General features: G+C 45.1%; 1 protein-coding gene across 1 annotated transcript in view; it reads left to right on the top strand.

The window, feature by feature from the left end:
• Positions 1-16,728, top strand: part of ADAM12 (ADAM metallopeptidase domain 12) — a 323,414-nt gene that overhangs the window by 191,850 nt on the left and 114,836 nt on the right. Inside the window, exon 4 of the mRNA XM_032313677.1 lies at positions 12,168-12,246. Coding sequence (XP_032169568.1) covers positions 12,168-12,246 — 79 coding nt within the window. The remainder of the gene's footprint in view (positions 1-12,167; positions 12,247-16,728) is intronic.

Here is a 16,728-nt window from a genome sequence, read left to right as displayed (position 1 = left end):
GGCCCGCTCGGCCTTTCTGCTCAGCAAAGAGCCTGCTTTCCCTCCTCCCTGCTCATGCTCTCTTGCCATCTCATTCTTTCTCAGATAAATAAATAAAATCTTTTTAAAAATGTTTATTGGATACCTGTTAGGGTGTAGGCCCTAGTCTAAGGCTGAAGACACAGAGGGAATCAGAGAGTTGGGCCACTGTCCTAATGAAGGAGGCATAACGTCAAGCAAGTCACTGAGCCAGTTAGCCGGGAAGGGCAGTGAGCATTATGGGAACAGGGCAGGTCCCTGCCAGAGGGGCTACGAGAAGAACCAGATGTGGAAAGGGGCAGGCAGAGAAGGCTGCTCCAGAAAATGTCATCCAGGGCGAGGGTTACTATTAGCTGGCCAAGCAGGGAAAGAGGGAAGAATGTTCCAGAGCAAGATAAGAAGGGCGGAGGCCTTGAAAAACCAAAGGAAGGCCCCAGAGCGTTAGTGAGGTGAGCTGGGCCTGGGGACCGCGAGGCGGGGCGCGGCCGCGTTCCAGGATCTCTACTGCCCTCCAGGCTCTGTCAGAAGGGAGTGTAGGCTTTTAAGCGGAAGAATGACATGATCTGATTTTTGTTTTAAAAATTTGACTCTGGCTGTTGTGTGGAAAGGGCCGGGGACGGAACAAGAGTGAAAATAGGAGTGTGGTGGAGGAGCCGTCGTGGAAGACTGGGCCCGGGAAGAGGGTGACCTGGATCTGGGAGCCGGGGGGGAGTGAGACAGAAGCTGGTGAGTTTATGAATCCTAATAATTGTTCCCATTTATCGAGCACATAATTGAGGCCAGGCATGTGTGTAAGCATTTAGCATAGATCTTCGCAAGAACTTTAGGAAGTAGGTCCTATTATCCCCATTTTAGAGGAGGAAACTGTAGTACAACACAGGTCAAATGTTATCCCCAAGGTCATGAAGAAGAAAGAAGTGGAACCAGGTTTGCCCTTAACCACTGTTACCACACTGCTGTCAGCAATGTAGTTTGAGGGTAGATTTGTCTCCTGGTCTGAATTTGTATTACTCAAAAATATATTAGCCAAAGCATCCTGCAAATATTGACTGGAGCCAGGAACTAGGCAGGAGACAGGACCTCCGAAGTCGATAAGGAGGACCGGCCCCAACCCTTGTAGCACTCGGAGGCACCTCCCTTGGCCTTCCTCTCATTGCGCACCGTATTTGGTTGTTCCATTGGGTCCTGCCTTCCTTAAAATCATCCGCCAAGACTTTTGTTGGGCTGGAGGAGAGAGAAGCATGCGTGTTTTTCCATGTGCAGGTGATGGCCAAAGGCTGAGGATAAGGTGTGACAGCATCTAGGAACCGCACTCTATGTCTACTCGATCCCCCTGTGACCTCGGACAAACTTCTCAACACCTCTGAGCCTCAGTTTCTACGTTTATGAAATGGTCACGGTAAAGATTTAAAGAGCCACTTGTTAGAACATGTCCTGCCCCATCACAGACCGTGTGGATGCTCGGGGAGTTGTAGCCATAAATACCACTGGCATTATAGGGCACGATGGGCAATCTGGACATGAGTCAAGGCTGACTTTATTTCGGGTGTTTTCAGATGATGTCTAGCACCAACAAAAAAATATAAACGGGCTTCGTTCTTCATTCATTTACCTTACAGAACTTTTCACCTTTCCGTATGGAATGGTGACAACCTTTCCTAGGCCAGTACACATAAAACAGGAAATTATTCTTCAGACTAGAGGTGAACAGAACCCTGATTCATACTCCCCCCTAACTGCTCTTTTCATTTCGAATCTGTAGCAGTAAACGGGAAATAGACCCAAACTACAATTCCTTTTTTGGACAAACTAACTAAAAAACTAACAAAACAAACTACAATTATTTTCAGAGTCCGGAATTGGCATATTAAATGGAATGTCCCTTGAAAGAAAGACGACCAGTAAAGGCAAATGTAAGCCTAGCAATATGATCTTGGGCTCTGAAGTCAGACAGCCTGCCTGGTTCCAGCTGGGCAACCCTAGAACAAGTCACTGAACCTCTACATGATCCTAGTTTCCTCATCTCAAAACAGGAATCAGCCCACGAGGATTGTTGTAAAAATTAAATAATGCATATAAAGTGCTTTTGCTTAGTAGGAGTTCAAACGAATGTTAGCTACTGCTTCTGCTGTCACAACCAACTTATTTTTCAAAAGAAGAAAAAATTTTAAAACTTTTTTAAAAATTAGCTTTTTTACCTGTGTGGGCAGAAATGTTTGAAGGGGACCATGTAAGCTAACTTAGGAAATCTATTCTTACAATCTTAACCTGCAAAAAGTGACTAGGGGTCTTTATTTACCTTCAGAATGGATGGTTTGCTGGGTTTCCAACTTTTCCTATTTAACAGCCTTATTTTTCTTAAAAAAAAAAAAAGGTTAATTAAACTGGGGGCACCCAAGTGGCTCAGTGGACTAAGTGTCTGCTTTTGGCTTGGGTTGTGATCCCAGGGTCCTGGGATCGAGCCCTGCATCTGGCTCTCTGCTCAGAGGGGAGCCTCTTTCTCCTTCTCCCTCAGCCTGCACTCTGCCTATTTGTACTCCTTTCTCTGTGTCAAATGAATAAATAAAATCTTTTTTAAAAATATGTTAATTAAACTTGATAAATCTCATGCTATGAAGACAGTCCTATCCCATCAAGAACCACCCCGAGCAGTTAATAAGCCCACATTCAAAATACATTGAGGGACGCCTGAGCCACTCAGCCAGTAAGCACCCAAATCTTGACTACGTCTCAGGTCATGATCTCAGGGTCCTGGGATCGAGCCCCATGTCAGGCTCCATGCTCAATGAGGAGTCTGCTTGAGATTCTCTCTCTCCCTCTCTCTTTGCCCTTCCCCTCCCCCACTGCTCCTCTCTAAAATAAGTAAATAAATCTCTATTTTTTAAAAGATTTTACTTAGTTATCTGATAGAGAGAGAGAGTGATCACAAGTAGGCAGAGAGGCAGGCAGAGAGAGAGAGGGAAGCAGGCTCCCAGCTGAGCAGAGAGCCCGAAGCAGGGCTCCATCCCAGGACCCTGGGATTATGACCTGAGCCGAAGGCAAAGGCTTAACCCACTGAGCCATCTGGGCACCCCATAAATAAATCTTTAAGAAACAAAGACCCGCTGGAACCACAGGTAGCCACGTAATAGAGGAGAAGAGTAGCCTGACGACTCTTCCGGCCCAAGTAGAATGAAGCTGGGGAGCAGCAGCGGCAGGTGCCCTTCATCCTTCCCCTGCGCCTATGTCTCACCTGGAAGCCACGCCTCCCTCCGTCCTTGCGCGCGCCTCTGCCGAGTCTACAGCCGTCCCTGGTAGCTCATGTAATCCATTCACTCTGTGGGTGGACGGGGTCATCTGAAGAACCCCAAGGGACGGGAATCACATACCTCAGAGTCAATGCCCCATGATTTGACCCAAAAGTCTGTGTATTTGTGACAAAATGGAAGCAGTACATTAAGGATTATTTTGCAAGGAACTTAATTGTCCCTTACAGTTTCTGAAATGCTGTCTCAACAGTTTTATTTATTATAGTTAGTGAAACTAAATGAGAAAGAGCTGGGGAAAGGGATTTTTTTTTTTTTTTATCCTAGGGGGAAAAAGTTGCTTAATCATTCTGAGTATTTTTGCAAATAGAGAATAACAAAAGAACATCCGATGTAAATGCTTCATTGTTCTTAGAGTTGTACAGCTAGAAATAGTTAGGATCCCAAATACCAAAATTATAACCAAAAATAATTTGAATTTTGTAGCTAAATTGAATGAAGTGCTATGAGAAACAGCATAAGCCCCATTTTGTAGGCTGGAAACAATTATTTCAGGAGAAGATACAATATGATTTGCTGCTGCTTATTTTTCAAACCTTAAGAATCGTGTGCTGAGATTTCTTCCTGGCAAAGCAGGGTTGACCATAGTTAGGATGAGGGGGAATTTGGAGCCAAAGAGAACCAAGTTCAGTCTCCACTGGTGTGGCTGTGTGGCTTTGGACAAGTCCCTTAACCTTTCTGTGTGTTTCCGTCTTCCTTGCCGGGCAAATGGTAACAGCCCCTACACTACAGGGTCTCTGCCAACATAAAGTTCTTGATGAGCGAACATCAGCAGGGAGATGGCACTGCTGGTGAAGATGACAGTCATAAATGGCCATGCTGATGGGGCTTTTCTTCCTTTCGCTCCCCAAATCAAGAACCGAGAGCATCATTTGTTTGCCAGGATGACTTTTCCTACAAGGAAAACAAAAAGCCTAAGTATTTGCAAGGACGAGGCTCTGAAGGACGTTCAAGCAGAGCTGAGACAGAAGACGGCAGGTCTTAGATTCTTTTTCTTGGTTTTCATTTTCCATCTCTTGCTTCATACCTCAGTGCACTGTCTTTATCAAGAATTATTCAGTTGTCTGATCTCTCCGCCAAAGAGTCCAGAAGAGCCAAGGCTATGAGCATGGGGAGTCCCGTGACTCCAGCCGCCGTGGGGTTTTCACTGAAGACTAGAAGCAGTTCTTTCCATGTCTGAAACATCCAGTCTGGGTACATATTGGTTTTCCTCTCGATCTTTCCTATTTACTTAGCTCTGGTTGAGGAATAGATCATTTTCAATAAAGGATATTCATTTTAGTAACTGGGAAGATCCTGGTCATGGTTGTTAATTATGGTTTCTATTACGTGTTATATCCTGTTGAAGCTCCAGATGGTTTATTCCTCATAAGAACGTATTCAGAGCTGTATTTTCAAATTCTTGTAAAGAAAACCATTACCCAAATTTATATATGAATCATTTGGTAATTTGCGGAATAATAACTTGTAGCGAAGTAAATCTTCAGCAAAAGACCGGGTTGGGTGCTATGAATACCAAACGGGTTTGCTAGAGAGACCGCTAGTGCGTGTGCGATTTAACTGCAGAATGTCTGTGGTGCCTGCGAGTGCAGCCCACACAAGAGCTGTCTTGTGATGCTTTCACATGACTATGCTGCACACCATAATTAAACCCTTAAACCGTATTATAGTCTTCAAAGAAATAATAGAAAAAAGTTGACGTGTCATCAACGGGTTTTTCATGTCCTAAATAATTGATGCCAATCTTTTAGGTTCTCTTCCCTCACTTAAGCGGTCCTGAAATTGAACTTGGTGACAAGTTGTCAGGGTTGGTCTTGATGACGTGACGGCATTTAGAGTTCTTGAAATAACAAGGGAGTGAGTGTGACTGTCCCTCACCCCAGACCCCCTCCAAGATCAGTTACCACAATTTAGAGCCATTTTTCTTTTCTTTTTCATTGATCCAATTAGTCTAAACACGTTCTGTCCAAATGGGTTTCTTCTCTGTTCTAATGATTCTGTGTTTGCCACTGTTTATTTATTGAGTACTTCCGGTGTGCTAGGCTTTATGCTAGCTTAGGGATATAGTTTCTGCCCTTTAGCTCAACCCAAAGTGGGAGAAGACGAGTCACCGAGAAACAAAGCTGAGCAAGGAGAGGCCCCTAACAGAGTCCCGCGGAACACCGGAGAGATGTTAGTAGAGGGAGGACGGAGAAAGTGATTCCAGAAATAAAAATAAGCAGGTGTTTCTTACTGCTCTCTTACGCTTTGGGGAATAAAATGTGCCATTTTGCTGAAATTCATATCATTCGAACTACAGAATTAAATTATATAATAGTAAATTTAAAGTGGAATCATTTCAATCCTAACTTAAAAAGGCAATTTTGAGGTAATTTTTAAAATTTCAATATACAAATCATTTCAGAAAAGTAAGATATTTTATAAGAACACTATATCACAGCGTTCTAATGTAAATCATAAGTGATCATTTCTAGCCAGATATACCCAAAGACTTTGAACTCAGAAAATAGAGTGCTTGGCTGGAAAATACAAGATTATACCCATTCTCCGATCAACAGAGCATGTGCTGTCTAGGTGTTTCCATCTCCATCTTGGCTCCCAACCACTTCCTAAACCTTAGACTCAGGGAGTCAGCTGCTGGGGGACATGCACGACCATGACTGCCAGGTACCTGACACTTGACATGGTCAAGACAGACCTCACTGTCTCCTTTCCCTCCTGCATGAACTACCCATCTCACTGGTCAACTCAAGTTCCTAATTCTGTGCCCTTGTCTGAATTTCCCATCCTGAAGTCTCATATCTTGGTCTGCTCATTGGTTTGATGGCTCACACTAGCTTCCTGCTGCCTTTGTTTCTTTCTTTCTTTCTTTCTTTTTTTTTTCCCCCCACGCCAAGTGTGGAGCCCAGTGTGGGGCTTGAACTCCCAACTCCGAGACCAAGACCTGAGCTGAAATCAAGAATCGAATGCTTGATTGACTGAGCACCCAGGCGCCCTGTTGCTTTCCCCCAGTGGTATGTACATGGCTGTCAGAGTGACCTTTTTCTCCAAAGCTTGTGTCTGCTCAGATCACAGCCACTTTTAATGGCTCTCCGTTGCATGGAATAAAGTCAGCAACACTTGCAACTTGTAGGATTCGTCCCCAGCCTGCCCCTCGGAGCACATGTGTCTCCCTACTACAGACTCTCCACCCCAGCCCCTGCAACTCCACAAAGCCGCTTCCTGTGTGCCCATCCCCCACTAGCACGCGCCTCCTGTGCTCTCTGTGCCCTTGCGAATGTGGCTGCCCGTATCTCCACTCGTCTCTTCCTCATTCCTCTCCATTTCCCAGGTCACTATCCTCTCGCGACTTGATTTCCTCTTCCCCATCTTCCCTGCGGTACCACCTCCCTCAGGCTGGCTTCTGGGTTGGAAGCCTTTCCTGGAACTCCCCCAGTGCTTTGGGCGTATCTCCCATCACCGAGCTCTCATCACTCTCTGGGTCTGTCCTTCACCAGATGGTGAGTTTGAGGGCGGTCTCATTCCCGATGTCCGGCACAGTACATATTAAATGCGAATATTGAGGAATCACTTATAATAGCAAAACGTATGGAAAACACCAAAATCAACTCCTGGCATTTTATTTTCTGGTGTAGGGAAGAACAGAATTCCATGTTAGATCAGTTCATCTAACAACCAGAGAAAAGGAACGTTCTCGTGAAATTATGCATTCACCTTCTGTTTTCATTTGCTGACACAGAGCATGCATCTAATTGGATTTTCTCCTTGGGGAAATCTAAGGGAAATGGGCCCATTGCTATTGCATTTCCAATATGGCCATCGTCCTACTGCCTCTCTGTTTTCTCAAGGGACCTTTGACTTCTAGCCCTTTTAAATTAGACACACATCTTAGAAAGCCTCGAGTGAGCACATTCTCAGTTTTAGCTATGGTTCCTCAGGAAGTCATGGTCGCTAAGAAAGACATGAAACACGAACACCTGGGTTGGGTGGGGGTAGCCCTAGGCAAAACGACTCTGCCTGCAGCAGCCTCCTGAAATCCAGTCATTCGCCCGCCCGGCCGGCCGTCTCTTTTTCCCCTTGGCACGCACTTATCCAGCGCTCAGCCCAGCGCCTGCGGCCGGTCCGTGCGCCGTCTCCAGGGCGGCCTGTGAAGACAGTGCCCCATAGTGCTTAAGAGCGCAGGTTCGCACCAAAACCAGGTGTGCTCCTGGGTGGGTCACTTAAACTCCCAGTGTTTCAGTTTCCTTGTTTAAATTGGGGTAAAAATGGGATCGAAACCACAGAGCCAGATACTAGGCACTATCAGGATTCAATGAGGTGCATATAGAGGGCTTGGCACAGGGCCTGGACTGGGGGACATAGACAAGTAAGGAAACCAGAGGCATTCTTTGATGTGGGGAGTGGTGAGGATGGAGGCCACTTCCAGGGAGATGGTCAGGAAAGAACCCCCGGCAAGACACTGAACTAATACCCGAACGATGAAAAGGAGCCAGCCCCGTGAAAAGTCACGTGGAGGATGGTTCAGGCACAGAGCAGGACAAATACAAAGGCCCTAAGTGGAAGAGGGTGTGAAATGTTCTAGAACATGCCAGGAAGCAGCATTGCCTGGGGTAGACTGAGTCACAAGCAGTCACGGTGTGTTGGGGGGGGTAAGGTTGTGAGAACTTGGGAGAGCGTGGAAGGCGTGGGGGGAGGCATTTCTGGCTTTAAGCAGGAGAGTGCATGACCCCAAAGTGGGGTCGGGACCGGCCCATCACTGCCCTCAGCTCCTCGCAGCCTGAGGGAAGCATGAGGTGGACGGTCTGGCGACGAGAGGAGGTCAGCACAGAGATTGGGATGGGTCCGATTGTGTAGCGTGTGGCCCAGGGACACCCAGTTCCTCGAGCCCCATGTGGAAGCACAGACCCATGGCTTGAGCATTGCAGAGGGGCCCAGAGGCCATGCCAGCTGGCAGCCCTCCATCTCCTATCCCAGTTCCTCATGGGAAACTGAGGCATGAGCGGGTCCCGCCCCCCCGAGCTCAGGGTGCCGTCCATGCCTGTGGAGCCTGAGCATCTGCTCTGTGTGCCGCCCTCCCTTTGAGAAGGTTAACACCCACGGTGCTGTCCCTGCGCCTGCGCTCCAGGCCATTTCTTTCCCAGATTCTATGAGAAAAAACTCAGAAAGGAGGGTCATCCCTGTCCTAGCTTCAGGACACATGCTCGGGCATGACTCAGCAGCCAGCTCTCCCTCTTTCAATAAAGGGAACCGCAGTGACGCAGTTCAGAGCTCAGAGTACGACTGAGGTGGTATTTCCGTTTAAGTAACATCAGGAGAATAAGGAAATGCAGTAGCATTTTAAAAAATTCTTTATATAAATTCAATTTAGTTAACATGGTATTAGTTTCAGGAATACAATTTAATGACTCATCAGTTGCATATGACACCCAGGGCTCATTCCATCACGTGCCTCCTTCGTGCCCGGCCCCAGGGACCCCATCCCCCATCCATCTCCCCTCCAAGCCCGCAGTTTGTTCCCTGGAGTTCAGCACCTCTTATGGCTTGCCACCCCCATTTCATCTTATTTTATTTTTCCTTCCCTTCCTCTACGTTCCTCTGTTTTGTTTCTTAAATCCCACACATGAGTGAAATCATATGGTATTTCTCTTTGACTGGCTTATTTCCCTTAGCACAATGCCCTCTAGTTCCATTCACATCGTGGCAAATGGCAAGATTTCATCCTTTTTGATGGCTGAGTCATATTCCGTGGCGTAATACACCTCATCTTCTCAATCCATTCGTCTGTCGATGGACATCTGGGCTCTCGCCACAGTGTGGCTATTGTGGGCACTGCTGCTGTCATCACTGGGGTACAGGTGCGCCTTTGAATCGCTACATTTGTATCCTTTGGATAAATACCTAGTAGTGCAATGAAGCAGTAGGTTTTTAAAGGCAGAAGTTGTTCATGGGCCTTTGTATTACTGTAACGAGTCACGTTTTAAAAACCTTACAATTAATCTTCCTGCTGGTATACCCCCAAATCTCTCTGGTCCCCGAGACTGTTTCATAGACTGTTGTCTATGAAAAGCTCATCTTCTCCAATTCCTGGCCTTCCTGGCAGATTTTCCATGTCTCTCATACATGAAGTGAGTCTTCTCCGTGGACATCCATTCAAACCAGCTTTCGGTTAGAAAGCCTGAAAATTATGTCTCTTTGGATTAAAAACCCCCTCTCTGCAAATTCCTGTGTGTGTGACTCCTCTTAGCATTAGGTTCCTTCAAACTAGGGATCTGGAATTACTAAAATACTAACCAATGTAAGCAGAATAATAAAATGATGAGCAAACAGTAAATACTGTGAGTAATAATAATATAACTTGAATTATAGTACGTTTTTCTTTTTCTCCTTTCTCTGTGACTTGGAGCCAACCAAGCCCCTCCTTCACCAGGAGCACTAGGCTGCTACAGGCCCTACCTGAGGTCGGCTGGGCTCCTCCTCACTCACCCCTGTGCTCTAAGCATCTTCCCTCTGACTCCCGAGGCTTTGCTCTGCCTCCTCTCCACCCCCATTTCTCCAGCCCATCCCTTTAGATAACGCTCTCCCCTCAAGCCCCTGCCTCTTGACTTCACATCCCATGTCTCTGCTTCCCTTCAGAACTATACTCTGGAAAGATTCATTGACCTTTGCTGTCCCCATGCCCTCGGCCTCCCCTACAGCTCCTGGTCCAGGCCACCAGCCTCCCACAGCTCCCCCACCTGCCGCTGCCCATCCCAGCAGGGCTGCAGTCTCCCTGGCAGTGAGCCTGTCCAGAGGGTCCTCTGACAGCTCACAGGAGGGATACTTAGAGGATGAGGACTTGAGACCAAAAGCAGCAGGGGGTTAACCTCGCCCAGCATGATCTGTGCAGAGTAGGGGGTGGGGGTGGGGGGGGACGTACAGAAGGATCCACGTACCTTTGTCAGTGAGTGTGAGAGATCGTCTGTTTTGTGTTTTGGGCACACGCTTCTCCAACATTCACTGGTAAGTAGAGCACAAATCGGACCACTCTATGGGTTTAACTGATTGAGGCTGGGCCTATCCTAAATATATCAAAATTCACGTAGAACAGGGAGATTGCTTTCAGTTCTGGGCGTGGCTGTGAGAGAAGCTGGGGAGACGGACTGTGAGGAAGTGTCCGTCATCTGTTGCGTCCACAGCTTCCGACTTCTGTCTCTTCCCTGTTTGTCTCTTCCCTGTTTGCTCTGGTTGGAAAACCCAACTCGAGCCGGCTGAACCCAAGGACAGGGCTTTACCGGGGAAGGGGAGAGGCAGCGTCGGTCCCCGCACACCTGGAAAGCCTTCCCCTTTCTCCCCTTTGCCAGGGCCGAGTGATGGCTTGGTCCCCTGGGCAGGATCCTCAGAAAGCAGGGGACCCGGCTGAGGGAAACCCAGTGAGTGTATTACTGGAGTTTTGTGAACAAGGAGGTGAGACTGCTCCCCAGAGGCCCCGCTTCTGGCATGCTGTAGGGAAGTTTCCCGAATGGCTCACTTGGATCCCAGGTTTATCTCTGGATGGGAAGTGGAGTGACTCCCAGCACAACCAATGGGGCGAAGTGCATTTTCTGAAGGCTGGGGGGCAGGGAGACAGCCCCCCCCCCCCGCCGGCAGGCACCGCACCTCCTGCAAAGTCCAGTACACACGACAGTTCTCAATCCTCATCACCCCAGCAGGTACCACCCAGGCTCCATGTACACGGGCCCTTCCTTCCCCATCTCGCACCAGCCCGGCTCCGCGGATTTCAGACCGTAGGTCTCCTGGCCTTGCCGACCCCCACCTGGAATTGCCCTGTCCTCCCACGCCTCCTTTGTCTGGCCAGCTGCTGCCCCAGCGTCAGGCTTCCTGTGCAAATTCTCCTTCGGCCACACCCCCTGCCATGTTCCATTCACCCGGTGAGACTGCCTACCTCTGCGGCAGCCCTTCCCACGCTGGGTGGTGTCTCCTCTGTCACCCCACCAGGCCACCGTGTCCTTATTTACCGATGTACCCTCACAGCTAGTACAGCACCTCGCACATAGTAGGCGTACAGGAACTATCTGTCACAGTTCTGTTGAAAAAGAATAAAATAGCGCATATTACAAAAGAAATCGCTAAATAATTGAAAACCTAAAGAAACTCAGGCTTTACTCTCATCGATGAAGATCTAGCAGACCACGTACAATTTTAGTTAGGATAAAGAGGGCTTTTTCTCTGCCTTTCATTTATCTTAAAAATTCAATATTTCAGTGTGTCCGAAATCATTTTTCCTCAGCCTCTGTAGCAACGCTTTGAGCATTTCATTGTTGCTCTGAACTCTTCTTCTCTTCTTTGACATGTTCCCATCAATAGCTGTTTCTCTCGCCCCAGGAGGTATCAGCAGGCGCAGTATTGTGGACCCAGCATTATTTTCCCAACAGGTGGTGCCGCCATTGATTCTAGATGGGAGAGCCTGCTGGCTGCCAGGCAGGTTAAGTCCCCCAGGCTGGAAATCTGCACGTGTGATTTGCAGGGGAGTGTGTGTTCTGTGCACCTTCCCGCTGCGTGTGCACATGTGTGCTTCTGTTCCTGGGGATACACATGCCTGGGAGTGTTTGGGAGGAATGAGGTAAGAGAGTGAGGAAGGGCTCCCCGTGTCGTGTGCACATGTTGTTCCGAGCACATGTCTGGATCCCCCTGTCTGGGTCTCCTGACTCCTTTCTGAATACGTGGAAGGTCCTTTGGGACTGCATTGGGTCATCTGTGAAATGAGGATGGGCCAGATGCCGGCCGCCCTGTGGCCTAGAAACTCACAAGCAACATACCAGTACGATGCTACACTCATCTTTTCCTGTTGTTTTTATTTTTCCACAGAGGTCTCATTGCTAGCAGTTTCACAGAAACTCATTATCTGCAAGATGGTACTGATATCTCCCTCAGTCGAAATCACACGGTAAGTCCAGCAAGTAGACCCCCGTGATCTTGCGCTATCCAATCTGGGTTTGCACTTCGCAGCTCTTTCCTCCTAGCAAAGTCACACGCCCGGATTCTTCACTTAGATCCCACCAAGAGCCTGTGCACCACTCAGGGTTTGGGCACTGCGTCCCAGCTCCAGGAAAGCTTGGCCTTGGCCAGCTTTGTGCCAGGAAAGGCCTATGAGGTGTTGCTGTCCTTGAAACCACCTTCTACTCACCACGGGGGATGCTCAGTTAGGCAAACCCTTTCTAGAAAGCCTCGCTTAAGTTCAAGGTGGCTTGAAAAGCCTAAGTTCGAGGTAGCCTGGGCTGAACTTCACTGTGTTACACTTTAAGTGTCTTCAAGACATTCAAAGGAAAATTGATTCTAGTGAACCTATAAATGTATCCTACTTATTAGAAATGTAACCTACCTCTTATAAGTGTATCTACCATAAATAAAGGTATAAGCCATTTATTTATATAAACGATAAATCCTCCATAAACAATATGGTTCTATATCATGATTCTTATTATAATATGACCTTTATCACCTTTTAGCTTCCCTGGTATTTGGAGTTTTATGTGTAACTGAGACAAGAGGCTACTTCTATCTGATCCTTTAACAAGTGCTTCCTGGGTACCCTCTGTGCTCGCTTAGCCTGTGTGTGTGAGTATAGGGATTTAAAGAGAGTTGCAGCCTTCTGAGAACTAGGAAAATTACTTTTTAAAAAATCTGGATATTTGTTTTAAAAATAATTAGCTTAGAGGAAGGCTTTACATTTGCATTGAATTGTTGTCAAGCAGCCCCGAGTAGCGGCAGGGATCTCTCCCTTCTGTGAACGATGCCAAGGCTTGTTTTCTTTATCACGTGTTTGGCACAAAGCAAGTACAAATTGATACCTTCAGACTCATAGCAATTTGGTGGAATGACCTGATACTGACCTTCCAGCCTGAAGAAAGCACATAGAAGTCCTGGATAAAATATAACCATCTATGAACTTTTTTTGAAACCTGGTCAAGCTTAAAAGAGAATCCAAGAAACCCCTGGAGGCAGAAACAAGGAGGGGACATGAGCTCGGAGCAGTAGGTTGGTGAGTTGGGCTCATACCTCAAAGGGTGACCTGTGCTTGGAATTTGGGGCAAGAGAAGTGGGAGCACCTACAGCTGAGAGTCCCACAGAAGCTGGGCCCCAGAGAGATGCTTTCTCTGTGAAAAAGGAAAAAGAAAATCTCTGGTCCAGAGAAGGGACAACAAAGAGAATTGTCTCATGGTATCCCGAATTGAAGAAAATGCCCATAAAAAATAGAGAAATTGAAACCCCAGCTAGCCTTGTAAGTATATGTTTGTGGTGCAGTGGACTAGTGTCTCAATTCTAATACCTGTATAGAAATGTAATTCCCAGTCAATATATTGACCTCAAAAATACAATGGAACCAGTTAGGCTACGATTGGCCCCACATTAGCAATCTGGGGTCCCCTGGGCTGAAGCCACCCAAAATAATTCTGTAGAGATATTTCTACAGCTCAGACCACGATACCCCAAAACCAAAGAACAATGATGAGTCCCAAATCAAAATTACAAAACACACAGTGAGAAAAACCTCTGTAAGTGAGCACTGGTGAACAAGAGTAGCAAGAGAATTGGCACCTCTGACAATGCAAGATAATAGAGAAATCAGAGAAAATGGTAAGTATTTTAAAGACAACGGGATAGGCCTAATAGAAATTCCAGAGTGAAGGTGCACCTGGGTGGCTCAGTCAGTGGAGTGTCCGACTCTTGATTCTGGCTCAGGCTGGGATCTCAGCGGCGTGAGATTAAGCCCTGCCTCCAGCTCTATGCCCAGCGCGGAGTCTGCTCGGGATTCTCTCTCCCTCTGCCCCTCCCCCTACTCGTGCACTCTCTCTCTAAAGTAAATAAATCAATAAAATCTATTTTTTAAAAAAAGAAACTCCAGAGTGAAGATACAGAAAGAAAGAAAGTGGGAAAAAAAGCCGCAGTGTTTAAACAGAGTGTGATGAGGGTGTCCTGGAATTGAAGAAAGACATGCGTCCCAAGCAGGAAGAAGAAAAATAAATTCCCTCCGGAAGGCTTGTGCTGAAACTGCACGCCAGCAAGGATGCAGCCGTAAAACCGCCTGAGAGAAAAGAGACGTTTGTGCGAAATGACAGTCGAACCAACAGCAGACTTGTCAGCAACTACAAAATTAGAATTCCAGAAAGCTGACGGAAAACCACAAAAATAATAGTAAGATGCACTTGCACACAAAGATAAGAGAATTTACTGCTCTTAAATTCTAACGAAGTATCTATCAAAGGCTTTTGCAGGAAGAAAGAAATGGAACACAAGGGGTAAGGGTGGGACATCAGAGGCCACAGTAAGCAGAATGATCGCATGTGAGTAGATCTAAGCAAGCTATTTAGGATAAAAATTGCAACAATAGTGACTAAATTTGGATGTTTTAAGACAAGATGCAAATAGATTTAAAACAATTTAAGAATTTGTATTGTACTTGAGAATAATACAGATCCATGTTTACTTTAGATTTTGATAAATAACTTGCAAATTTAAGTATGACCCTTAAAGGAATGGAAAAGCAGAATATTTAATCCCAAATAATCGATGATGAACAAAAATAGTGTATCAGCTCAGTAGAGGGCAGGAAAGAAGCAAAAGGATTTGAAAAGCAGAGTAAATGTAAAACAAAATAAGTATATAAAAATGAGCAAACATATTAATCTAATTATATGTAAATAGAATGAATCTGTTTGTTAAAGTAAAAACAGATTATCTGCTTAGAACTTAAAATCTAGCCACATAATTTTTACAAGATTCATACTCAAAATACAAAATGGTCGTGAAAGGAATAGAAAATAAATAGTAGACAAATATTAACCTAAAGAAAGTTGCTGTTGTAGCATTAATATCTGATGGGCTAAATCCTAAAGCAAAAAAATAAAAAGGCGTTATTATGGATAAAGGGTTGATTACTTAATGATAAAAGGAACAATTCCAAAGAATGGTAAAATAACTGAATAACTGTGAACCTATGTGTACTAATAAAATAGCCTCAAAACCTGTGAAGCAGTAATCAAAAGAATTATAGTAAACTGACAAATCCATAACTAGAGAGGGAGAGTTAACAATACTGCTCTCAGAAAGGAAGATTTTGAAGGATAGGTTTAAATTAATGAAAAGGAAGACCCTCCCCCCAAAATTGAGAGAATCAAGCCAAAAGATGGTTCTTTGAAAATATTAATAAAATGAATAAAACACAAGTCTAATCAAGAAGAAAGAAGAATTCCCAAACAGTGGAATTAAGAACACCAAGACGGGCGTAACTCTCGCCATACAGAGATTTTTGAGAATCACAGGAATGCTATCAACATTACTAACCATTTTCTTAAGAATGTAAATTCTTAATGCTGTTCAAGGTGAAACAAAAATGTAAATATAACTATACAAAGAAAATAAATAAAAAATAAAGTCTTTAAAATCCACCCTCCTCAAAAAAACATCAGACCCGAATATTTTATCAGGTAACTTGCCAAACCTATTAAAAAAAAATAGTCCCTTTGAACTTTTAAAAAATTTTTTAAGGGAGAAGAGAGGAACTACAAAAGTCAGAAAAAGACCATCCACAATATGAATATTATATTATGAACATAGTTGCAAAAATCCTAAATAAAATATTTACAGATTATATCCAGCACATATTTTGAAAACTACTTTGTGACCAAATGGTACTCATCTAAGGAATGCAAAGAGAGTTTGACATCTATGTATCTGATAATGTAATTTATTGTATCACTATATCTAGATGAAAAGTATTATTATAACTGATATTATTTCTTCAAATATAATCCACAATATATTTTACGTATATCATAAGAACTCTTATGGTTGGAGAATATTTCTTATATCTATTTTCTATTCCCATAGAGCCTCACGCAGCACCTTGCACAGACCAGACTTTCTAAAACATTCACGCAGCCACTGCAGCGTCGTGGTTGATGCCCCGAGAATCCGTTCATCCATTTACCCATTTGCTCATTTATTAATCACCTTCTGCATGCTGACAGTTGGGCTTTGGGGACTTGGGTTGACTAAAACATATTTTTCAGCATATATATTCTACTTCTAGAGTAGAGTGCTTTAAAAACTTGGAAATACTTATGTGTTAATAAAATTGCTACCATTGGAACATTATTGAGGCCGTGGTTAGTTTTAGCTCATTGGAGGCCACTTCATTAAGAAAATGACATTTAAGTCTCTAAAAATGAGTACAGAAGAGAAAATTTGGTATAAAACCCTTTGGTGCTAAAGAGTTTTTACTTGACCTTACAGAAAATTGGAAGCTTTAGAAGGTTTTCGTGCAGGGGAATGGCATATTCAGTCCTGTACTTTAGAAAGGGTCTCTGATGGCCGAATGGAAGTGAGATTGGCAGAATCGCTGATAGACAGAGGCGAGAAAATCTGT

Source organism: Mustela erminea, chromosome 14 (assembly GCF_009829155.1).
Source record: "Mustela erminea isolate mMusErm1 chromosome 14, mMusErm1.Pri, whole genome shotgun sequence".
Lineage (NCBI taxonomy): Eukaryota > Metazoa > Chordata > Mammalia > Carnivora > Mustelidae > Mustela > Mustela erminea.
The sequence above is the reverse complement of the archived record's forward strand: the minus strand, read 5'-3'. Positions and strand labels throughout refer to the sequence as shown.